This window comes from Rhea americana, unplaced genomic scaffold (genome assembly GCF_003343005.1).
Source record: "Rhea americana isolate MKP2758 unplaced genomic scaffold, rheAme1 scaffold_132, whole genome shotgun sequence".
Lineage (NCBI taxonomy): Eukaryota > Metazoa > Chordata > Aves > Rheiformes > Rheidae > Rhea > Rhea americana.
The window spans coordinates 2,205,766-2,230,190 of record NW_028185395.1 but is presented as its reverse complement, the minus strand read 5'-3'; the positions used below and the strand labels follow the sequence as shown (position 1 = coordinate 2,230,190).

At 45.3% G+C, this 24,425-nt stretch overlaps 1 protein-coding gene across 1 annotated transcript in view; it reads right to left on the bottom strand.

The window, feature by feature from the left end:
- Nucleotides 1–904: 904 nt before the first annotated feature.
- The window catches only part of LOC146599810 (cystathionine beta-synthase-like), a 27,724-nt gene continuing 4,203 nt past the window's right edge, over nucleotides 905–24,425 (bottom strand). The window contains exons 3-16 of the mRNA XM_085297887.1: nucleotides 21,614–21,720; nucleotides 17,982–18,116; nucleotides 16,178–16,257; nucleotides 14,788–14,919; nucleotides 13,464–13,533; nucleotides 12,082–12,173; nucleotides 10,793–10,918; nucleotides 9,897–9,981; nucleotides 7,750–7,855; nucleotides 7,212–7,283; nucleotides 5,805–5,939; nucleotides 4,595–4,703; nucleotides 3,852–3,936; nucleotides 905–1,309 (exon numbers count right to left, since the gene is read on the bottom strand). Of these exons, the coding sequence (XP_085154013.1) occupies nucleotides 1,134–1,309; nucleotides 3,852–3,936; nucleotides 4,595–4,703; nucleotides 5,805–5,939; nucleotides 7,212–7,283; nucleotides 7,750–7,855; nucleotides 9,897–9,981; nucleotides 10,793–10,918; nucleotides 12,082–12,173; nucleotides 13,464–13,533; nucleotides 14,788–14,919; nucleotides 16,178–16,257; nucleotides 17,982–18,116; nucleotides 21,614–21,720 (1,510 nt within the window). The 3' untranslated portion in view covers nucleotides 905–1,133. The remainder of the gene's footprint in view (nucleotides 1,310–3,851; nucleotides 3,937–4,594; nucleotides 4,704–5,804; nucleotides 5,940–7,211; nucleotides 7,284–7,749; nucleotides 7,856–9,896; nucleotides 9,982–10,792; nucleotides 10,919–12,081; nucleotides 12,174–13,463; nucleotides 13,534–14,787; nucleotides 14,920–16,177; nucleotides 16,258–17,981; nucleotides 18,117–21,613; nucleotides 21,721–24,425) is intronic.

The following is a 24,425-nucleotide window of genomic DNA, read 5'->3' as shown; positions in this document are numbered from 1 at the left end:
TCTAATCAGTATTTATTTTTCTGGACAAATACGGTTATTATTCAAGCAAAAACTTGCAGAAGACCTGATATAGTTTATGTAACTCAGGAAACAAAAGACAATAGAGACACTATTCCTAAATATAAATAGTTTACATTCTATAATTTAATAAAAATCTTGTACAAACTAGATTAGATTCAAAATATGAACTAGCCACTTTTAGCAATAAGCCTAAATGGGAATTGGTTGTTCTCCTCTTGGAACATTTCCTGAGACTTATGAAAAGACTGCAAAGCTCTTAGCAGCATGTTTTGAAAGTGACTTTTCCAAACTGGATTTCAGAGGCAATTCAGTTTGTTCCCACAGCACTTGTTTACATTTGATTTTATCCATGATTTTGCAGCCATCGCAAATAGCTCTTCTGACCTTCATCATCAGCTCTTAGAACATAATACTCTGACAGCAAAAACAAGATCAACCTCTCCTTCCCCCTCCCCCCCTCACTAATGAGACCTCATGGTGAATACTCATGAGATGAACAGTACAGAAAATTGTGATACAGCTATAGCCCCTCTCCTCTCTTCCCTTGCTCCCCAGAAAGGAAACCAAAGTGAGAAGGAGGCTCTCCAGCAAGAGCAGGGCGATTTCCTGTGGGGGAACAGGCAGGGGTAAAGTGGTGCCTGCAGCCTGAGCACCCAGTTTGTCCTTCCTGCGAGGGGTGGAGAGGGGCAGGTGAGTCCATGGGGACATGTTTCGCCCCAACACATGCCCTGAGCCTGCCTGTGGGTCTCGAAAGCCCCTGAGCTTCTCTCATCATGAAGGCAGGCTTCAGCCCAGTGAAACCAATGTGTCTCACAGCAGCTGGCAATAACAGTGCTGTGAAGCTAGCTACTGGTAACAAACACGACAAAACCCACTTCTGATAAAATCTGAGCAGTAAGAATGATTCCCTTCATATTTCTACCCACTCTACCTTACTGCTCCAGTCCTAGGTAGCTCTGTGTAACCACATATTGCTATTAAACATAATTTCTTTAGTGATCTTCTCTTTAGTGTTATTCTGGATGGCATTTAGTGGACAAATGGCTATTACAATACAATTTTAACCTAGTCATTCCAAGAAACTGTCAGCTGGATTAGACCACAAAAGATCTTCAGTTGCTTGTTTCAGGTTCAGGAGGAGCAACTGACCCTGCTGGAGAAATAGAGTTCTGTGCAGCAAAGCTGCATTTCTGCTTCTTTTCACTTCTGCTGACAAAGGTGAGGAGGTCCATCGCTGTGACCACACCAAACACCATCTGCTTCATGAAGGAACTGCCATTTCCACTGACTGTAAGCACAGAAAATTCCAGTTTGTTAGGGGGGAAAAAAAAGGGGGGGGGGGAACAAACCACAGCCATCCAGAGGCTGCTATTCATTTCCCAAGCGAAAATTTGAACTGGGACAAAAGCTGTGTCTGCTATATCTCAACAAAAATGACCGATACATACTGAGTCAGGTTACTGGAATCATATCAAATAATCAATGCAAATAATGAATTCTTTACCAGAGCAGGGACCTTAATTTCCCAGTTCCTTTTACTCAACTTCTGTTCCAGCTCTGCTTCTATCACCACATAACTTTTCAGGCCAAAATAATCAGACTTTCTAAGAGCAACAATGAGATACTTTCTACTCTGTTCTCATGATGTCCTGCACCATCTCTAATAAAATAAATAACATTGCAAGAATTGCTTTAACAATTTGATTAATACCTTCTTGCATTAAAATAAAACTAGTCATTAGAGTCCAAAGAGGAGATAAAATGCAAGCTGTAAAAGTGTAGGAAGAAAGTAGTACATGAAGAGCCAACCGTGCTAGACCAACTGCATTAAAACAATAGCTCTAGAAAAGAAAAAAGTTGTTTGAAGAGCAGAGCAGGAGGCATTGAGTACAGCTGGCTGGGTTTTTTTGGTGGATACCATTTAATTTATACCAAAATATGATACAAATTTTTTTTTGTTATTTTATGACTACATATCTACAAAAGAAATTTCTAGCTACAATTTTGCCTGGAGATATATATATATATATATATTTTTGGTGAAACAATTGGATATATGCGTCGAAGGATGTTCTGAATTAGACAGTCTGCAACATTTTGTGGGAACATGGCAGGATTGCCAGCCTGCTTTAGAGCTAATGGGGATTTGAGGGAGAGCAGGCCACCATGATAAAAACAAAGCAGCTGGGATATTTGTGAATGATGGAGTTTGGAGGCCCTGAGTTCAGCATGCAGGTCTGATCCTCAGACTGCAAGCTCTCTGCTGGCAGTCAATGAATTGCGGTATTGCATTTGACACTACAGGAATGCTTTGCATGTTCAGTGCATAATCTCATAAAATTAGCATAATTTCACCCTTCAGCTCTAATGTCACTCTAAACATGGGTCTTCTGATTGCTTTGTTGTGTGCTGATGTTTTAAACAAAGCACCTCCCTCAAGATAAGGCCAAATTTGTACCTCTGGAAGTTTTACAGCATGATTATACAGGAAATATGTGTTAGGCCAGATTTACAGCACAGGTACCTGCAGCCATACCTGTTTTGGTCAGGGGAGTAACAAGGTGTGATCCCTGTTGCCATCAGTGTGTCAGCAGCCCTCATCCTGACATAGTCTTACTGCACGTGGTCCTACTAGCCCCATCTGCTTCACTGGGGTAGGGTTAGGGGCTATTTAGTGGTTTGAAGGTAAATCAAACTGGCAGGTAGAGCTGCTTTATTGGACTAGTCCAACGGTGCTCCCAAACTGGCAGGCTATCATTATGCCTGACGGCAGCCCCAATAAGGCTCTGCATGGACATCTCTAGCTGCATGTGTAGGTGCACATTGTGCCCCTGAATCTTGCCTTGTGCACCTCAGCCACAGCAGCCTGCTTACAGTGCAATGCATGTATTTTCAGCTTTCTTTACTTATCCTAGTCCTCCAGGGTATGTGTTTGACAACACCCATCCTGTGAAGCCCCTTAGCACAGTGATTTGCCCAGGTCCCTCAGGGGACAAAGGCCTATGGACATCCCATGGCTGAATCCCCAGAGGTATCATGTGGGAACAGAGGTGTTCAGAGATGATGGCAGAGCCTCTGGGCATGCACAGCAGAAAGTTGTTAAGTAGAGGCTGTGCAAACTTTTTAGTTTGTTCTCTTAGGCACGTACATGCCTAAATTCCACACAGCTTTATCTAATGTGCTCAAATGCTCTTTTGGATCTTGCCCTTGGGCTACTAATTCTACGGAGATCCCTAATTTCCCACTTATTTCCTCTGCTGCCCACAATCAGCAAGACAATTTGAATTCAAGATTAAGAGACTAAATAGGTACTAGATGCCTGAGGCTACAGCCATAGAGCAAAGGCAGTGTGTTCCAAGTTGCAGCCTACTGTCCACATTGGCTGTCAGGTGAGGGGACAAAGTTAAGTCCCATCCCCAAAGCTGGGGGATGGGAAGGTATCCATGGAGGGGTGAGATGGAGCTAGTCTGTGCTTTGGTGTCATCCCTGCACAGGGGGACAACATAGCTCCCATGGCCAGGAGCTGGGAAGTGCTCTGGCAATACACACACCAAGTCATGAGCTGGTCCTGGACTCCCATGGTTAAGGCTTCCCTTGTCTCCCCTCATCCCTGCAGTGTCAGAAAAGGCAATGCGTGAATAGTTGTCAGTTCCAGGGCTTTGCAGAGCCACTCGGCAGAAACCTTTCCTGCAAAAGCAGAGGCTGCACTCGTGGAGCAGTTGTGCTGGTATCTACCATCAAACTCAGTCTGAAAATTTCCCTCTTTCCCTCTCCCATTCTGAACATTTGTGCAAGCCCATACAATCCTTTCTTTCTTTACAGATACCTACACTGCATCTGCTCATGTACAACAATAGCAAAATGGTCGTTCTCCAGGATACAGGAAAGCCTCCCAAGACTGTCATCCAGGCTGATCTAAACAGGACAAAAGGAGACATTTGATATTTCACTTTACATTTAAAGCATGGGAGCTGCACACAGCCTGGCTTTGCCTTAGCCAGAAAACAATGCTGTCACTCCACAAGCCCCAAGGCCATCTGTGGGCCTGTATTGGCACAAGTCCTCCAGCTCTTCTGAAACACTGTCCATTTACCTCACTCTGTCTCTGGACCACTGATGACCAAGTGGCTCAGCCTTCCCTCTTTGGCACACAGATGGGAGCCAGGACCTACCTTGCATCCCTTCAGAGCCCCTACCTATTGTATCAGCTCTGCTGAGCCTTGGGGATGGCTGGGTGTTGCTTTCAGTGGGTACCGATCTCCTGGCTGGCCAAAGTCCTCAGATAATATGCAGGTGGGTGAGGACATTCAAGCACATTGCTCCTGGCATAAAAGCTCCAGCGCCTGACGTCACAGTATCTTTGTGTGTTTCTCCACACGTTTGGCATCACTTCTGCAAGAACCTATTTTTATTCTTACCTCTGTGATGGTTGTACTCCCACTTCTCGCTATCCTTACCTCTCCGTCTTTTCATTCACCTCTTCTCCCAGCTCCTCTCACACCTCAGAGGGGTGGTGCATATTTCCTTCCCCTCCCTAGACACCAGTTGATAACAGCTGCAACATCAGTGGTACCTTTGAGAACTGGTCATAGATGACCTTCATGACAGGGTCTGAGAACTGTGCGTTTCCAGCCAGCACGGAGGAGAGGATGTTGCTGAGTGTCACCATTCCCAAGATAAGTCTACAAGGGAACAAGGAGTTTTTCAAAAGGCCAGGCCTTGAGGTACAGCATATTACATAGGGACTGAACTGCTTCCCTTTCAGTCATGACTAAATTGCTGCTACTTTTAGTGAGAGGCACCAGCCTTTTCTGCATCTGAGCAGCACCTTTAGCGAGCATGTGTCCTCTCTTGGTGACTGCCTAGGAGGGGATTCACTGCTGAAGCACATCTTTCCCCTGCTCACCTTCCTCCTGACTTTCACCTTTCCTTCCATCAGCTGTCAGTTTGATGCATGCATTTCTGGTCTGTGCACCCTCTGGAGTGGAAACGGCCGAAACCCAGGGCACTGCATGAGCATAGTCAGGGTATCAGCCTAAGAATATCTCAGTTCAACACCAGAGCCTGGGGACAGATGGCTACAGGCTGAGATCTGCTGCTACACCATAGGCAACATACAGGGATTGAGACAGTGAGAGGCTCTCCGTCCCCACGCTGGAGACTGTCGCAGCTCCATTTGTTCCACTGGCATTGCTCTGGGGACAAGAAGATAATTGTCCTTCACCAAGCTGCTAGCTGAAGTCAGCTATTGCACTTTAGGACTTAGCATCTGGGAGAGAGAGATTCATGGGCTCTCCAGTTGCTTGTCTGAGTATGTTTCCCATCCAGTCCTTGCTTCTCCTCTGCACTCCACTGGCCTATGCACTGATCCAACCTCTGCTGAGGCTGCTAGGCACTGGATATGGCTTTGACTTTTACTAGTTCATTTACAGGAAGTTTTCTTCATAAACCTTGCCTGTTATTACTGTTAGCAAAATAAAGGCTCTAAACTGTCTAGATAAGCAGTTGTTGGAAATGCTGAGCCCATGCCACTACTGCAGCATTTATAGGACCCACATCTCTCAGGACTTAGGCCCACATACTTCTCCTTTACTTTGCATCACAAGGAGATAGATGATATTTTAAAAATATAATTTAAGAGAATTTAACCAAATTAGCAGAATTGACAGAATTTAACCCAAGTACCACATCACTGGATCAGTAAACGGGACTTCCTGTTTAGCTTCATCATGGCTGTTTTTCCTATTTGAATGCCCATCCATGTAGCAAGTGAAAATAGATACCCTGATTCAGCAACAACGGGAGCCTGGTCATATCCCTTCTCCTGGAGGATTTCAATTGCCTTCTGACAGCTGACTTCTGGGAGAAGAATTAGAGGGGCTGAGAGATTCAGTTTCTGCACCTTGATATTCCACCACCTGTTGAAAGACAAATGGCAGCACCAAGTTATTATTCATTAGTGTGTGCCTGTGGGCCTTGTTCAGAGAGGCAAGGTCAGTAAAGACCACACCAACTACACAAAAGATATTCTGTCTGCCCATAAATCTCACCTCACTGCTGTCCCCAAAGCATTCATGTGACAAGTCCACTATGGTCAGGTCTTGTTTAAGCAGAGCTTTCCCTAGGCCCAGCATCCATATGAGTCCCAAGGCCAGCAGTCAGCAAAGTGCTGAGCTGCCCCTAATCCAAGGAAGCTACTAAACGCTTAGCTTTAAGATCATAAGCAGAGGTCTATCAGTTTTATTTCCCTAGTTTGTATCTTTGAGCCTTAATACACAGAATTTGCAGCTCCTCCAGGTGAGAGCTTAGCAGAGATGCTGATACGATTTTTCAGGGACCAGCTACTCTGGCTCACTGATGACCACAGGGAACTTCCAACTCATCCCAGCTCTTCAGCCTTGCAGTCAAGGTAGGACAATGTCTAGAGACACTGGAAGGGCCCACACAGAGACTGGAAGGGCCAAGAGCAATTCTAACCAGACAGAAATGCCTTTGAAAAGTATTATTTTTTTAGGAAATAATTTGCAATAATCTTTGGTTACAGTAACTCATAGGAGCACATGACATCAGAAACACTTTTTATCTTGAAAGTGAGACTAGGTGTTTTCTGAACAATAAGCTTTTTTGCTGCCACATGTCAACTGGCATCAGCAGTTTGTCTGCTTGATTCCTTGCCTTCAAGGGCCTTTTTCCCCATGGAGTACAAGAGGGAGCAGATGGCCATCCTTCCTGGCCCTCTGCTCTGGAAAGTGAAAATGCACTGTTTTCTGCCAAAAACCTCCAGGCTCTTTGAAGAGGTCTTTGCTCCAGAAGGGATCCACCTCCCCACTGGCCTGATGTTCCTTCAAATATCAGATGCAGAGCAGAGAGAGTAGATTTTGAACGGCACTAGATATCCTCCTCAATCATTCTACTCTGTAGAGTTTAAATAGGCTGGAAAATGATTTCCAGATGGGAGCACATCAACATCTTCAGGACAGAAATGACTCCTTTATAGTTTTTGATCAGTGAACAGGAATATCTAACCACTCAGAAAAGAAGAGCTGACATTATAGCCTTCTCAGAAAGATCTAGACTTGACTAATTTTTCTGAAATACTAGAAGATAATGCTTTTCTTTGAAGATAATCATTTCCAGACTCAAAAAAATGCTTCCCTTAGTACAGTTTATATTGGCAAAAGTTTTCTTACCAAGGCTTGTGCTCCTGGACATCATTCAGAAATCCATTTTTAATCATCCACTTATCATTCAAAAACTTGGACCTAGAAATCATCAGCAAAAAGAAGTCTGTAAGTCCTCAGTAAGAAGTTGTGCTTTGTTTCATGCACCAGACCTCAGCACTGCCTCAGGGCTGTCATGATTTTTGCAGCTGGCTGCTTTTAGCCCCTTTTAAGGTCAATAGGAGCTGTGGCTGCTCAATAACTCTTAGAAGCACGCCAGCTATTTACGTGCCTAACTTTAGGCATGCAAGTTCAAAAACTCTAGCTTGACTGATTCCTACTCCGTGCAGTAAGTCAGTGACAAGAAGAAATAAAACCAAAGTGTCCCAACACCCAGCCTCTGGCTCTTACCACTGTAGTATGCTATTCCCTCTGATTTTTTCCCCCCTTCTGTGGGATTGTACTGGGATGACTCCTGGCTCAAGGCTCACTCTGGGACATGCTATTATCAGATTTATACTGGTGGCTCTCCAACAGTTTGCACCACCGGGCAAGTACAGAAACTCACATGTAGTTTCTGACGGAGTCAGGCAGGATGACGACACAGCGTTGCCCTTCTTTCAGCTCCCTGGCGGCCTTCACAGCCACAGACATGACACTGCCTGAGCTGCCACCTGGTTGGGTGTGAGGAGACAGACAGATGTTAGAAGCGCCCAGAATGCCTGGTTACAGTCACACATGGACCCCACTCTGCCCCAGCCTACGGGATGGTGGCTCTGGGACTGAGTTGCAGCAGAAGTAATGCCTTTGTAGACCAGGTCAGGCCAAAATGCTGGAACCAGGAGGCAAAGCAAGTCAGCAATCTTGTATGGCTCTCCAGAAGAGACTGGGTAGGGACTGAAGGGGCACCTCCATGTGGTGGCTCTTGACAGCAGGCTCTTGAGGTGATAAGAAAAGTCACCTTATGATTGGTACTCTTCTGGTGGCATTGCAGGCAGGCCAAGGACTGAAAGGAGTGGTTATGAGCACATTCGTACTGCTGCCGCCCGTGCTGCACCTTTTCTTTGGGTAAGGAGGTCAAATCTAGAGCTTCTGGGCTGACATATTTTACAAGCAAAGATTCACTTTAAATAAACCATGAAGGTTGAAAAATATATAAACATTACATTCATGCTTGGAATACCAGACCAATGCAATGGGAAAGCTTAAAGTGTCTCTGTGTCTGCGTGTGTGCATGTGGTTTGCTGCACGTAGTGACAACAGGTCCTGGCTTTACAAAGGCAATTCTTCCACTGATAGTTCGAGCACTGAAAGTCAAACACATTCCACTACCTGTGTGCCAGTGAGAGACTGCATTCAAGGCAGCACGTATTTTACAGCAGGTTAAGTAGTACTGGGTCACATTTTTCAAACAAATGATGAAAGTGCCCGAAAAATGCAGTTCTGGGAACATGAGGCTATTCACAAATCATAGTTAGTTCAGCAAGTAGTTTCCATTGAAACATGGTGACTTTGTGAGTATGTAAAACGTTGGAACATTTATCTAATGTTTTCATTTTGAACTAGATTTCATCTAGACTTTCTGTTTCAAAACAGTGCTTGTTCTGGATCAGAACTGATTGATGTTTTAAAGAAAAATGGTGGAGAAGGAAGAGATTAAATATTTGGAAAGCAAAACACATTTTACTTTGGGTCAAATATTGTCCAGTAAGGGTAGAAAAGAAGCATAGAGACGCTTGGCTAATTATGTATGACTGAAATCTCTGATAGATTAATCAAGTGTGGGCCGTCATTTTAAAGTCTAAGATCATTGTGTAACAGGTAAGGAGGGTGGAAGCCTATCAATCAAAATGCTCTTCACCTTTCACGTGTGTAGGAATACAACTAGATATTGGTATTTAGATATGTACCAAGCCAGGGCTTTCAGGTTGGCACTTTAATTTAAATATTTCAAATATCATTTAAGCATTTCATTACAAACAGCCTGATTTTTTTTCAAAACTTTCTGTATGTGAGTTATGAGGAATTTTATCAGCCGTAGCTACAAGCATATGTATTTTCTGGTACTGGGCACAAACCTACTGCTGCCTGCTGAGAGAGAGGAAAGGCTGAAAAATACTGATGCTGTGTAGAGGTTTTTAGGGAAGTACAGGCAGGGTATGTCTGAAGGCATCTGTTCATTTTGCAAAGCCATTGGGATCACTGAGAACTCCTTGGCACACAGAGAAATACTCAGCGAGAACATCTTACACTTACTTTGCTTTCAATCTTTCCTAGTTCAATCCTGGCACCTCTAGTGTGGAAACAGTTCAAAGACAGAAAATACAGCCTCACAGAGTTGTTAGTGGAGCAACAGTTTTAGTCCACCTGTCCTGTCCTGAATCTCATTAATCCTATTCCCCAGTTCATGTAACAATACACCAAAACAGAATTAGGCCCAGATGATCCAGTTCCATGTGCAAAAATGTTAAATTAAGAAGAGAGTTATTGCTTCTATTATTATTATTATCAGTGAGCCAGATCTCAGACCACTGACTCACTGCAGCATCCCTGAAAACTACAGTGACCTACACACTAGCTCTGCATTCAGTCCTGTTAACCTGGCAGACACCAAATGCAGTAAGCATCTGCCTTTAAACTTATCTTCTCCCAAAACAATTAAAGGGTGAGATTCAAAAAGCTTATTAAGAGAAGTAGCTCGTCATTGATGCTTACCACACAACAATCCCTCTTCTCTAATCAGCCTGCGAGACATGAGGAATGAGTCTCTGTCATTGCATTTATACCACTGATCAACCACCTGAAGAGAAAGCAAAGAGGACAGTTGATTCCTGGAGGTGTTATTTCAGGTTGTGCCTACCCTCTGATGCATGCTGAGGTGCTAGTGGTTAAGATTTTGGCAGGCAAAAGCTATAATCAGATCCATCAATGAAAAGAGATTGGGGATGATCACAGGTCAGAGCTCTAAAGCCATGTACAACAGCAGAGATGTAATTAAAATAACACCTGAAAATATAAAGAATCTGGGATGTGAAGCTGTGTGGAGTGGTTTCTAAGAGCAAGGCTTGGGGGAAACATACAGCTTGAGTTATGGCTTTAAAGCACTATGGCTGGTGGTGATTGATATAGGAAGAGGAAATTTGACAAGCTGTACTGGGTTCATGGTCTGTTGTCTTACATTGTTTGAATCTTGCCTTTCAGCTCATAAATGGTGCAAGGTTTCTGTCTGGTGCATGCAGTAAAGGACACTGAAGCCTCAGGAAACACCAGTGTGATGAATGGCAGCCTCAATAATGGCTGTTTCTGCAGACTTAAAGAGACACGCTCTGAACACTGGAAGATCAAGACTGAGCTGAGAAGTCTGATACTCTGGCACATCCCTTATCTGTCCCTATATTTGGCTTCTCCTTGCAGGTCTGTCATGATCAGATTTACTCAGAGAGATGCTGGGGTCCCAGTCCCCACATGACAGCTTGTTCTGCACTGGAAATGCACACAAATAGTCTTAGAGCTGGGCAGGTAACAAATCTGGCTACTTCTAAACTTGGGAGAAGATTCGATGTAAAGCCAAAGATCAGGCAGAGGCCTCTTCTCATCACACAGCTACTTACTGATCTGTCAAGGACAGTAGGGATAAAGTCATGTCCAATACCCTCCACCTCTATGGTTGTTGTGTTTGTTCTGTTCAGCTCACTGGGCAGTGCGACGATGGAGCCATCAGGATCTACACCAATGATCTTTGAGGGAAGGAAGTTTTGTTAATCACAGAGGGAGTTTAAATATAATCAAACACATACTGCAAAGGAAAAATTACCTATGCTCTTATTAGCAACATTTGTCACCCACATTCTTCTTCCCATGATGTTCATTAATATTCCTACCCATTGGCAGCATGGAAAGCTTCCAGCATACACTGTTTCTCATGGGCTTTACAAATAGATCCTAAGTGGTGTTCAGCTGCTGCAGAGGAGATTGTGGTGGCTTAAAATGTTATCACCCTATTGCCATCACCCCTTTGGCAGAGTCTGCTACTTTGAAAGCTCAACCCTTAAAAGACAGGGTGTGATTGACTCTTAATCTGCTTCAGTGCAAAGCCAGCCATTAGCTCACTCAATGTGGAAAACTGTGGCCACAGATGGATATCCTTTCTAGATCTATTTGTGCTGGCTGATAGTGGCACCTCCTCCAGTTGCTCATAGTCTTATGTCTGTGTTGAGGTTTTCTGTGTCAGCCTTTGGCTTAAAAATTTTAAAAAGGGATGATGCTCCAAACTCAGCTTCAGGCAGTCCAGCTAGGTTAACCAGTGGCTGGATTCACAACATCTGACTTTGCCTTTGGTGAACCAGTCACTCATATGCTGGCTATACTGGGGAGGCAGTAACCTTCAAGCCTCCACTCTGTGCTGAAGCACAAGCTCTGCAGAATGATCATCTGTCCACAGTTGACATCAACCCAACTACACTGAGGTTTTCACAGAGGCAGATGAGAGGTACTTGCACGGTCTGCTCCCACACATGGAGCCGCCAGAGCAGTAACTTTTGGCAGCCAGTTTGACCAGGAACAGGAGCAATAATGCTGTCAGCTGAGCCAACAACTTCTGCAAGGGAAATCTGAGTGCGTCCTGGAAAGTACAGGGTACAGCGGAGGGCAGAGTTTAGTAACAGCACTATGGAGCCTTTTACTTCTAAGGCACTTCAGTAATCTGCCTCAAGGTGAGCATAACACAAAATTGTTTCCAAGAAAAGTCAAACTCACTGTTGAAAAAACAAATCAGCAGAGACAACAACTGCTAGCTCAGCCCCGCCATGCACAAGTTGTGGGGTTAGTTCTGATCAAGGACACGAGCAGGAAGCCCAGGGCAGCCACTGTTCCCACTGGGCAGTCCTGCCTCTCAGCTTACTTTGCACTCCGGGCACTTCTCCTTCAGCTTCCTGGCAACACCAGTGACGGTGCCTCCTGTACCAGATCCAATCACCACCATGTGGACCTTGCCTGCAGGTCAGAGAAGAGAAAGGCCTGAAGAGATTGAGCATGACCTCCAGCACTGCCCTGCCATGGCAGACAGTCTCCCTTTCATTAGCGTCCCATACAGATGTAAACCTGTGTGCGGAAAGAACAAGCAAAATTCTTGCCGGTGGCAAAAGCACAGTCCTATTGAGAGGCACAGATGAGCTTGCATGATCTGGACAGAGCTGATCCTGCCTCAGCACAGGGAGCAGAAAGCAACCTCCAGATCTCCCACCAGTTCCCATGATTTCTGCATGTGTGGCACCTACTGGTTTAAGGGGGAGGGAGGATCACTGCACTTCCAGCCCTTCCAAACCACACAATGTTGAAGCAGTGCATGCACATGAATAACAGCACTCCCTAGTAACAGGCACCTTTTCAGCTAGTGTGAGTATCCAAAGAGGAAAGATGGTTCTCTCAGCTCTATCCTGACACCAGTGTCTGTCAGGAGTAGCTGTACTGACATCAGTGAGATTATACTGGTGTAGGAATGGTATAAACAGAATCTGTTAGGCCTTCAGAGCCTTGTGTTGTAACTGCAGAGGGAAAATGGGACTTGCAATTCACTCCTGTCTGCCAGTAAGTGCAGATCTGTACATTGTGGTAGAGGGAAGTCCGGAACTCTCTTGTTCCTGTTGCTACCCAACTGTTGTTGTACTGTTATCACAACTGCTCTCCAGTTAAAACCCTTGAGCTCTGTTTATGTTTTGCAGTACTCCCAGTACTGGCAATAAATTTTACTTCTATCATCTGTGCAGATGCAGACTGAGGTAGTCCTTCTCTGCCCCCTCTCCCCCCGCTTCAACACATCACATGTCATTAGTCCGTTAAGTTTCAATTCATTTTAATTTGCTAATGACTGTACTGGATCTGATGAAGCCTGCCACTGCCCTGGTGGAATTGTATTCCTTAGTGAGGCCTCTTGAGCCATCTTTGCTCTCATCTGACAGATCTCAGAGATGTTGTAACAGCCAAGAGATGGGCTCTTTCTCCTTCAGTACAAACAGCCTAATTTTGTTAAGCCTCTGGTCTCCTCCCTCAAGCTTTTGAAACTGGGGGCCATAATAGGGAAGTCCTGCAGGCTTAGGTGGATCTGGAGTGGATTATGTGAAGTTGCTACACGCTGCGTGTCAGTATTATCAAGGGTGCCGTCACTTGCAGAGGCCCTTTGGGCGTTTCTAGACACTCAGATCAACAAACAATGTAAAATAAGCCTCTCACAGAGAGTTTCAGCATCCTCAGTACATATAGAAACAACAGCATTTTAAATGGTACCTTCACACTGCTCCAGGATCTCTTCAGCTGTGGTGTCGTAATGAGCCAGCGGGTTGCTTGGATTTCGGTACTGTTTATTTCAACAGAGAATAGCACAACTCACTGTGTAAACCATAGGTCAAATACCAAACTAGCAATAACTCTTGACAAGCTTTACCCAAAGCATACAACTTCCCCCCTCCTTTTCCTGGAGATAGCTGCACTGTAATCCAACCAAACCAGGTCACAGGTGTTCCTCCTGGTTGTCACTTTGGGCCATGTTTCTGAGGCTACAGGATATGTCTACACTAGAAGAGTAAATGTGGCCAGGTGGTGACTATTTGGCTTGGAGATGGTGTGGCTGTCTCATATTCAGTATTGCCACATTTTGTGAGATCTGGTGATTTCATTAAAGCTCTAGCTGCCAGAGGCAGGCAAGCCCCCCAACATCTCAGCTATTGCTTAGAATGAAACATTTTTAGACTTCTCTGCTGCCTAGAAAAATTTGAAAATGCAGCCATGGAATGCTTCTAAAAAGCTCAAAAAACCAAACAACTTCCCCCTATGTCAAATTTTAAAACTTTTTGAAAGTATCATATATGTAGTTTTGAGATCTGACTTGTGATTCAAGGGCATTTGCAGTTGGCAGTGCAGCAAGTTAGTACCTTGGAAATGTCAGCCAAAGCAGTGGTCCTACATTTAGAGAGGGAGTCAATGCAGAGGTGGACAGGTATAGCACAGAAATGTGTGCAGGCTCATGTTTAAACCTGTAGCCCAGACTGCTTTTGAAAAGTGTATCGAAATGCTGACCTTGCTTATTGTTAATAGGAAAGAAATCTATTCCTTACCTAATTTTTCTGCTCTACTGGGGTGCCCTGCTCACTATAGGAATTCCTCCCTGTGGCAGGGTCAGATCAGAGGGAGAAGTGCCCTCCTGTGCAGGATCCAGTACCGTGGGAACTGGTGGCAGGAATTGTCAGTGTTTGCCTTTTACAGTATGAGGCTTATTTGAAGCAGAATTGAGGCTGCTAGTCAAGCATAAAAAGTGAATCTCAGGTTGCCATTAATATCTGAAGTAATATAAGGAGTCTTTTAAATATGCGAGAAAACCGAAGCTCCCCCACCCCCAAGCTTTGGCAGAAATGCTACAGATGACCCTTATTTTGTTTCTGCCACCCTGTGCATTAGAGAGGACCAGTTAACTTGCATGCACCATAAAATGGTGATTTCACACTGATGAAATCTGCCTTAGCTGCTGATTTGGACAAAGCCCCAAACACAGGCAGACTTGGAGTGTACTGTACAAAACAGATTTGGAAAGAGTCCATGGAGGAACTGCATTTACCTGGTCCAAGATGTGAGAGTTTGGGATTTCATTTTTCAGCTTCCAGGCAACACGAATGTTAGACTCCGGGGCATCAAAGCGAGTGCATGGGGTCCTCACAATTTCAACACCCAGTGCCTTTAGAATATCGACCTTTTAGAGGAAAGAAAGTAGATGTAATACAACCGATCCCATGTAGTGTCGGTAGTCTGAACCTATGTGCTCACAGTGGCGTCAGATGCCAGAGAAGCTTTGCATGCAGGAGACATTTAACATTTGGAGTTACAATGTCCGACTCTCAGTTATATGATCTTTGATATCCTTCTGGCAGCCTGGGGCCTCCTGACAGGAGGCCCAACTGGGCCCTGTGCCCAGTTCTACTCTGAAGGCAGCCTGGGGACACAGCAGAGGCAGGTGACACTGGGCTGCTCCTTGGCGCCTGGGGAAGGGGACAGAGGGAGTTGAGTGTAGGGAACAGCATCTGGGGGCAGCTTTCATATGTGCTGTGGACTGAGCCTCTGAGCATAAAGAGATGCTTTAAACCAATTTTTGCCCCGATTCTCTTCTTTCCTCTGCCCAAGCCCAGGGAAGGAGAAACTACAAATCAGTCCTAGTGCATTAATCCACTAAAAGATGTGGATGCCTGGGAAGGGGGTGTCAAAGAAGAAGGACAAATGAGTGTCAGCTCCTGCAAGTGAAACCTATGGCAGCTGGGGGAGGAGGTGGTATCTGATCCAGACTCAGCTTAAGTTAGATTTAGATTGAAATGGGGGTGGCGCTTTGGAGGAGGGCTCAGTTTTGAGCCAAGTCAGGGTCCAGTTTGACTTCACTGGCATGAATCCAGCTGAGTAGTTTTTGAGACTTTTAGCTCCCCAAGACTGTGGGAGATTTCTGCCATTTCCAGGACAGAAGTTCCACCTAGTCATCAGCTCTCATGTGAGTTGCTTGATTTCCACCATCTCAGAAAACAGCTCAGAAAACTCTAAATGTCTCCAGGTTAAAGAAACCCTAGAAATATGGAGAGATCAAGTGACTTGCCAAATGTCACACAGGAAGTTAGCAGGACTGGCAGCAGAGCCCAGGCACTCTGCATACCTCTCCTTCACTCCCTCCATCCCTCATTCTTACGGATAGCAGATTGCTCCATTTCTCTGCAGAAATGCACCATATTGGTTAACACATGACCCCAGCTGCGTCACTGACACTAGATAATCAATCAGATCATCACAGTGTGCTTTTTTTTTTTTTTTTTTTTTTTGGTCAAGAGGAAATCTTCTGAATAGCTACAAAGATATGTCAGTACTTGCAGCGAGGCTTTATTACCCTTTAAAGCAGAGGACACTCTAGTTCTTGAAAGAGAGAGACAGAGAGATGTTCCCAAGCTGCAGGTAATACCATACAGAGCTCTGACCTTTTCCATGCTCATTTTCTCCGGCAAGACAATGATGCAGCGGTAGCCTTTCACTGCAGCTACCAGTGCCAGCCCGATTCCTAGGTAGCAGGGGAGGAAAGGGAATTATTTGATAACAGCATTTGGCAAGGCTGACTGACAATCATGTTCCCTCATGCTTCCTACAGTCCTCTCTTACTGGTGAATGTAACCTGCAAATTTTTGCTGACAAGCTATGTGTGAGGGCATCCTCTCTGAATCTTGCAGGGTGTGCTTTGAAAGCCAGGGAGTGTGGGAGGATGCTCTAATGTCTGAGTTGATAATAATGCTCTGGTCCCTAGAGAATGGAGAGTCAACAGTCTGTTAGCGTGGCATAGAGTGGATGGCAAGGTTAGGGAATGTTTTCCTCCTTGTACCAAAATTCAGGCCTCTTTCTTTGCCTTTCATGCTAAGCTTTTTAAAACATAGGAGATATATGATTTCATTTCAGGAGTACTTCCCCCTCCCCCTCAAATGCTCTCACTTATGTGTGGTGGGGACGAAGCTGCATATCTCATCCTGTGGTGAGCAGGCAAAGGGTGTCTGTGCTCTAATTTCACTCTGGATGATGGATCGAGCCAGCTGCTCCCCTGCTAGATAAGGAAAGTGAGATTGGAGCAGTCCAAGTCCCTGGGAGAGGGCTGGGAGTGATTTCAGGCACTGTGATACTGCCCTTATTGCCCAGGCCCCAGGCCCAGAGCAAGGCTGGACAGGAGCTTGAGCCACCTTGTGAATACGCATGAAGAGAGATTCCCTTTGCCCCAGGCCCCGGGAGGATAGGAATGCTCACACCAGGAGATGCCCGAGCTAAACGAAGGTTGATGCAGAAAGATTTGGAACAAATGGGTCGATAAGGAGCAAAATTTGTAGAGAAGAACCCTGTTCTGCATTACTAGCGGGGAGAAAATGGTGTCACCATAGCAGCAGAGTGGAACTCAGCAAGGGACATGGCCTCAGTTCCCTTCAAAATGTCTTGACATCCACCATTGTGCCTTTTGCAGGAAAGCTTTTTATATACACACACGTCCTTGTCTTTTGGGGAGACACTGATACAGGCAGCAGGAAAGGGCCATGGAAATTCAGCAAGTGTCCCTGTGTCTTTTATGGGCTGCAAACTGTGAGGAGACTCCTCTATTCTCTCTCCTTTCTTATAGCCAATGACAGTCTGGTGCCTGAGCAAGATGTCAGCGACATAGAGGAAAAGAAAATCTTCCAGTCCATCAGGGAAGCCCTCTTTGGGGAACTCTGAATATTCAAGAACTTCTCAGCCAGAAAACACGCAGGTTGTCCCAGCTGCTTCAGCTCCTGAGGCTGTTTACATTACCAAGAGGTAACCTCACAGGCATGTCTACACAGGACTGAATCCTCAGAGACCCTTGAGGAATTTCAGCAATGAGTCACCTCGGCACCTTGGTTTACCTGAGGCAGCCAGAAGGGAGGGGAGTTGAGGTGAGGATACACCAGAGTCATGGGGCCCGTAGCTAACCTTGTAACTGCCTGTTGTCCAAGGATCAGTGCTCACAGATCTGTCACTTTGCACCGGGCAAGAAAGTAAAGGTGTTTCAACGATGTTTCCTCAGATGTTTCCACAAATAGGCCAGTGGAAAGAAAACTGTATTGCCCAGGAGAGGTTTAGTTAGTCTGGTATTTTTGCTTAACAGTGTTGTAGGAAGTGCAAGAACTCCATAAATCTCTGTACCGCCACCCTTGTGTGAGCCCTCAGAAATACTAGCCCTATCTTCAGTCTGCCTGGTACCCAGACACTTGTCACACATACGCTTCCCACCTGTGTTTCCTGATGTGGCTTCAATCAGTGTGTCTCCAGGTTTTATAATCCCGGCTCTTTCTGCATCTTCCACCATCCTCAGGCTGATGCGGTCCTTCACACTGCCCCCGGCGTTGAAGTACTCACATTTTGCCACTACAGCTCAAAGATGAGGCTCTGTCAGGGATAAGCTACAGCCGCAAGTGCCAAGCACCCCTCAGCCACCACTCCCTGCTCCCCTGGCCTTCACTGTGATTGTTTTGGGACATTGATTCCTCCCTTGTAGGATGATCCTTTGCTCAGAAAAACACATTCACCCTTTGCTCACAGGGCAGCAGAGCTTGTCACAGGATTATCCATCTTATTTGCCCATATTTCATCTTTCACCCAAGTTTCATCTACCTGCACCCTGAAGGCCTGGTAAGTCCAAGATAGATTTAAAATCCTCTGGACAGATGATGTGGTAGGATACACCCTGTTGCTCTACCTCAAGGGCACTTCTCTGAGCAAGGCATTGTCAGGGTTCACAGCAAGGTTTCGTGGCCTTTCCTGGGCCATGGCAGGCTCTGTGTTATTAACAGGTGTCTCAAAAGGTGGCCTTCTCTAGGGATGCTCTGTACTTCTGAATGAGGTGCCATGAAAAACAAACAATAGAAAGTACTCTTTCAACTGATAGCCAGAATCATACTTTCTAAGCTCGACTACTAAAACCCAAGTAACAGAGACTTTCCAAGATGCACTTAAATTGCAAGGCAGAGATGTATTTCTAACCAGTCCCTTCACAGAATCATAGAATAAGTAAGGTTGGAAGGGACCTCTGGAGATCATCTAATCCAACCACCCTGCTCAAGCAGGGTCACCTAGAGCAGGTTAGACAAGGTTGCATCCAGGCGGGCCTTGAAGATCTCCAGAGAAAGAGACTCCACAACCTCTCTGGGCAACCTGGTCCAGTGCTCCATCACTCTCACAGTGAAGAAGTTCCTCCTCACGTTGAGGTGGAACTTCCTGTGCTTCAATTTCTGTCCACTGCCTCTTGTCCTATCACAGGGGACAACTGAAAAGAGTTTGTCCCCATTCCCTTGACACTCTCCCTTCAGGTACTTATAGACATTGATAAGATCCCCCCTCAGTCTTCTATCCCCCAGGCTAAAGAGGCCCAGCCGTTCCTCATAGGGCAGATGCTCCAGCCCTCTGATCATCCTCGTAGCCGTTCGTAGCATTCACACTGTTAATGCTTTGGCCAAGATTATTCTCACTCTGTTTTTGATGTCTATATCTGCAATGGTCATACTGGGCTCTGTTTTGGAGACAACAGGAAGAAATAAGTACTTTTAGGATGCAATTCACTTCATCCTTGCAGAGGCATCTCCTTTAGGTTGAGCCAAATCAACTAGATAAATGAGCAGCCAAAGCAATGGGAAAAAACCTTGTGATTAACATTACATTTTATAAGGTAAACTACCAGAAAACCAGCTACACAGACATCCTCAAAGGCACAGAAATTATAAAGTAATCGTGGCTAATTTTAACTGCTTCCTTAATGTTGCAGTTACTGCAAGCATTCATGTCTTTGGTATGTTAAAAGTCTTTGTGCTGACTGACAGTTTATATAGAAAGGAGCTTATGGCCGCTTTGTAAAAGTCCTGTTCTCCTTCCCTTTCTGCACCAGGGGAGGGAGACACCATCCCAGTAAACAAGGGCTCAGACTCGCTCCCTGGCTTGCGCATTGCTGCTTGGACAAAATCCTTCCTGCCTGGCAGGCACTTGTCTTAGCCAGACATCCTCCAAGGAAAAGGCTTTCTTCACAGGTGACTCGAGGAATGCAGACCTGTCCTATACCTACTCACACCCTGATTTCACAGCCAAGTACTGTCCTCTAAAGTCTTTTTTTAGAGACAAGCAGTGAAACATGGTAGTCTGAGGTTACAGGGTTAGGGGCCTGCCTGGGCACCTAGAAGGGATCTGATCAAAGAGCAAAGCATGTTTCATATGGATTTGTGTCCCATGGAGATTGGTTACCATGGGGATTCCTTACTGTCAAATAAGACCGTAGGATCCTGCTGTGCTGTTTTGTAGAGCGAGCACTAATCAAGTCTCTCCTTCCAATCCAGCCGCTTGAAACTCATGAACCCTTAATTTCAACCAAATTGGTCAGGAAGACAAACATTAATTGATAGAGTTAAAAGTTATAGGAAGGAAGACTGAAAAATCCATGTATGTGGAGACAGCCTAATTGCATCATCTGTATTTCGGTAGGAGACGAAGCTAAAAACAAAGCTTACGTAAGATAACACGCTGACTCAGAGGCAGTGATATGATAAAATCCCCTCAGGTGGGGGGAGAATGTGGTTCCTGCTGGGAAGACTGGCCCCGACGGCAGCACAGTGGCCCACTTTTAGCATAATTGCCTGGCACTCATGCTGCTGATAAACCTAGCTGTTGAAAATTCTTGCTATTTGACTTCAGGCTACTTTTAGGGAGATCCCTAAAGCAAACTGTTGCAAAAAAATGAAATCCCAGACAGAGCCCTGGGGGCAGTGACACAGAGAAAGGGCAGCCCCTGGCTCAGCTCCAGCTTATCTGGCAGAGGCAGTACAGAGAGGTGATGCCAAGGCAGATCAGAGTCCCTTTTGCGCAGTAAGCCCCCTGCCGCAATCAGCCCTTGGGGAGCCACGTGGCACCAGCGTGACACCCAAGTGCCTGGCTGGGCTCCCCTGCCTGGCTCTGGTCCTGCACAAGCTCTGTCTGGCAGCCAGGAGCCATACTGATGCTTCTCCACACAGCCCTCGCTGCTCCCTCTGCCAGGGCAGGCTGTGGAAATGGCCTTGCCATGCCCTATGCTGTGTCTTGGCAACTATATCTCAGGTAGGTTCACCTCCCCTGTCCTCCTCTCTCTTCGTCCTCCTGCTGTGCAAGGGAGAAGGCAGGGGAGCGACTCAGCCAGTCTTGCCTGTATGTGCCATCTGCTAGCCCCAATGTTGTAGTATCATTGCCCGTTGCCACATGGTGTCATCTACCAGCACCTGAAATCAGCCCAGCTCCACTCCGAGCTTTTGCAACATCGGCAATAAACAGGAAAGTGCCTGACTGAACTTGTTTAATGAAGTTTGTAATATCTGGAAAGCAACATAATGGCTAACGTCAGTGACATAAACAAGTTACAGTGTGAATCTACTATGTCTCTGTGATAGCTGTCGTGTGCCTGCGCTTAACCTGTAAGGTGCACAAAACATCTCAAGCTTCAGGTAACAGAGTGTATATAGGCAGCTGCTGCAGAGCTGGTGACATACGCCTAGCTGACATGCCAGCCTAACCCTTGACTACATGAACACCATGCACATAGCTTCAGCAGGGGCCAGTTTTGCTGATTTGGACTAACAAACCAATGTTTTGAAAAGAAAGCCAAAGCATGCAAAGCTGTTAGTTGGGAGGGGTTTCATTGCCATTAGCCTGCTGTGCATTACAGTCTGAAACCATCTGGTTTGATCTGATAAATGACTAGACTGTAACCTACTAATCAAGAGTAACATGTGCAACATTTGGTCCCCCTTTCAGTCCTTGCTCTCCACAGAGTTTCTTCTGAAGTCCTCTCTGATACTGCCCCTCACCTTCTCCTCGCAGCCCAGAAAAAAATAATGAAAATGGACACTCACAAAGCTCACACTTCAGGCCATAGGACTTCCCAATCTTGTTGACTCGGACCATTGGAGTGCAACCAATTTTCTTCAGGATGTTGGGCAAGATCTTTGTTTCTTCTAGTCTGTATTAATGGCGAAGAGAAAAGAAATACATCAGATCAGAGCAACAGTTACCCAACACGAGCCAGGACAAAATCTGACCGATGCTTCAGCACCTCTGCTAGGCCACTAAAAGGCATCCTGGCTCCACGGTCCATTGATGATTAATGGCAACAGGAACCAGTTGTGGTCTTGCATCACTGTTACAATGAGCTATTTATTCTTTTGGATAAAAAATAAGATAGTCAATCTTCAGAGCTATTCCGAAGCGTCTTTTTCAATGAGACCAGATCTATAACTAAGTGAAGTGAGAAGAGCAAACACGCATTAGGATTTTATGTAGTGAGTGAGAAAGCCAGAAGACCATCCATCCATTATAAAGCCTTCTCCTCTTTCCCCCATCCTAACCACCACCAGCTCTGCTTTTCACATTTTCTGTGGTCTCTGAGCCAACTGTTCCTTTTCCAGCCAGGACCTACTCCCTTATTTGCAAGGATCGCTCCAAGCCATCGTGGAGACCCAAGCCACTTCAAGGCTCAAAGGAAATTCAATCTCTGACTGACCAACAAGACCCCTGTCAGTGGAATCTGTTCACCGGTATCAATCAGCTCCTGGATTTCAGACTGTGAATGGCCATAACCTCGTCTGGAATTCTGTGCCCTTGAAATAATACTCCCAATGAATCCTGTCTGAATTTTATTTCCCAGTCCTCTGAACAGTATGAACCTGGCAACTTTTTCAATTAGTGACTAAAGTTGCGCTCTGTGTTTGCAAGTCCATGCCTTTAGTAAAGAAATGAAATATCAGTCTGGATGTTTCCCTTCTCAGATCTACAAAAGCCTGCATTCATAGGCTCTTTAGTACCCATTTTCACCTAACAATGATATCTAAGGCAACACAAATCAGCTTCACCTGAGGCAAGTCAACATATCACTTTTTATTTCAGTTTAACCTTGTTAAGCAGCTGAGGGCTTAGCCCCATTCCTGCAGGCCTGCTCTTAACTCTGCCATGAAGAAGAGGACTCTGGAGTTTTTCACAGATAATTACATGGAGCTCTTGAATCAGGGAAATTCAGCCTCCTGTTTTCTCTAGTCCCTGTCAGATTTCAGCAGGAGCCAAGAAACATGTCACAGCAATTGCAACTGGAATGAAACAGGCTTGTTTGCCCAACATATAACTGAAAGCATCTTGCCACACAGATGGGGAACTTACGTCCTTGAACTTTTTAAAAGACAGAGGGAAAGGATTGGTGAGGACTGTTTTTATTGGGACCAAAAACATATTGCCCCTGGTTGATAACCAGCATGTCTCTCTCTGCATAGAGTGACAAGGCTGCACTCCCTTACTGTTGAGCTCTCTGCACATCTCTTGCTTATTATCGTCCTTTGAACCTTGAATCCAAGTTATCCTTGTCTGCTATCGCAGCCAGGCAGATGGCTGTCTACAGAAAGTCTGTATGGCACAGGGATGACATGCTGCTTACTTAAAGACACAAGCACATGCACCTTCTTCCGGAATTTGCAAGTGTGACCTAAACACTTCTTGCTTTGCAGGAATACAGGCATAGTCTTTTAGTATAGTTGAAATACAGACTTCAGGTACTTACTGCCAAAAGGAGCCAGTTTTCTTACATGTCAAGCCCAGAAAAGATGATGATACACATGCACTTTTATCTCTCTCTCAACCAAAATGTCACTGCATATTAGCATGGTAGCAAACTCTCTTGAGTGCTGATAAATGTGCTTCCCCCATAGCTGCAGCCATTTTCTATCTGTATGGTAAGTCCCAGCTCCAGAAGCCACCAAAAGTGTCCATGATTTCAGTGAGGAGAAGAGCTGACCCAAAGCCCAAGGAGACACTAGTTCCTTCAGGCAGATAGGAACTGCTACCTAACATTTGAGCTAGAGCCTGTTTTTCAAGACAGCAGCTTGTATTACTTGTTCTTAGATTGCAGGAAGTCAGCTCAAGAGAAGAAAGCAAGCCCATTTATTCATCTTCAGTCAACATTGTAGCAAACAAGACCTCGAACTGCAGCAAGGCATGAGGTGGCAGTGCAAGGGGCTGTAGGCCTCAGGGACCTGCAGTGATGGAGCCTGGCAAAGCAGAGGGTATGTTCCTAATCACTAACATATTTTACTACAAAAATACAATTAGCGTGGTCAGCTTCCTTTACAGGGTTATCTGAGCTCTGTGTGTGTGCCTGAAGTCAGCAGTGCTATGGATACAAGGATATCTAGAAAATGCTTCTGGTGCTCCTGAGGGATGTGATGGGGATACTTTCATCTTGCAACAGTTTGTATCAGTTCAGGATCACTGTGGGAGAAGGTTGTTTTTTCTCCAAGAATTATTCTTTTACTCTGTAAGGCTTGTTACTACGTAAGTGGTACACAGGAAAAAAAAAAAAAAAAAACAGTCCTGACAAGCTGGATGATTATTACTAACATTATAATGTCTCATAGTGGCTCAAACAAAGTGGCTTTGAGACAGGCTCAAAGAATATCAGAACCTCACCTCCCTATCTTTGGGAAAACTAATTATTAGTATTCTTAATTAAAACAAGTCTTTGTCTTCTTTCTCCATGTCCTCCCTCTCTACCCCAAAATTCATTCATGTTTCATATGGGAATCTCAGAATGCCCTGAAATTTTTGCTGCATCAGCTGCCATCAATAGTTCTTCGAGTAGAGAAAAACAAACAAAAAATCCCTCCACACACATGCTTCTTGCAA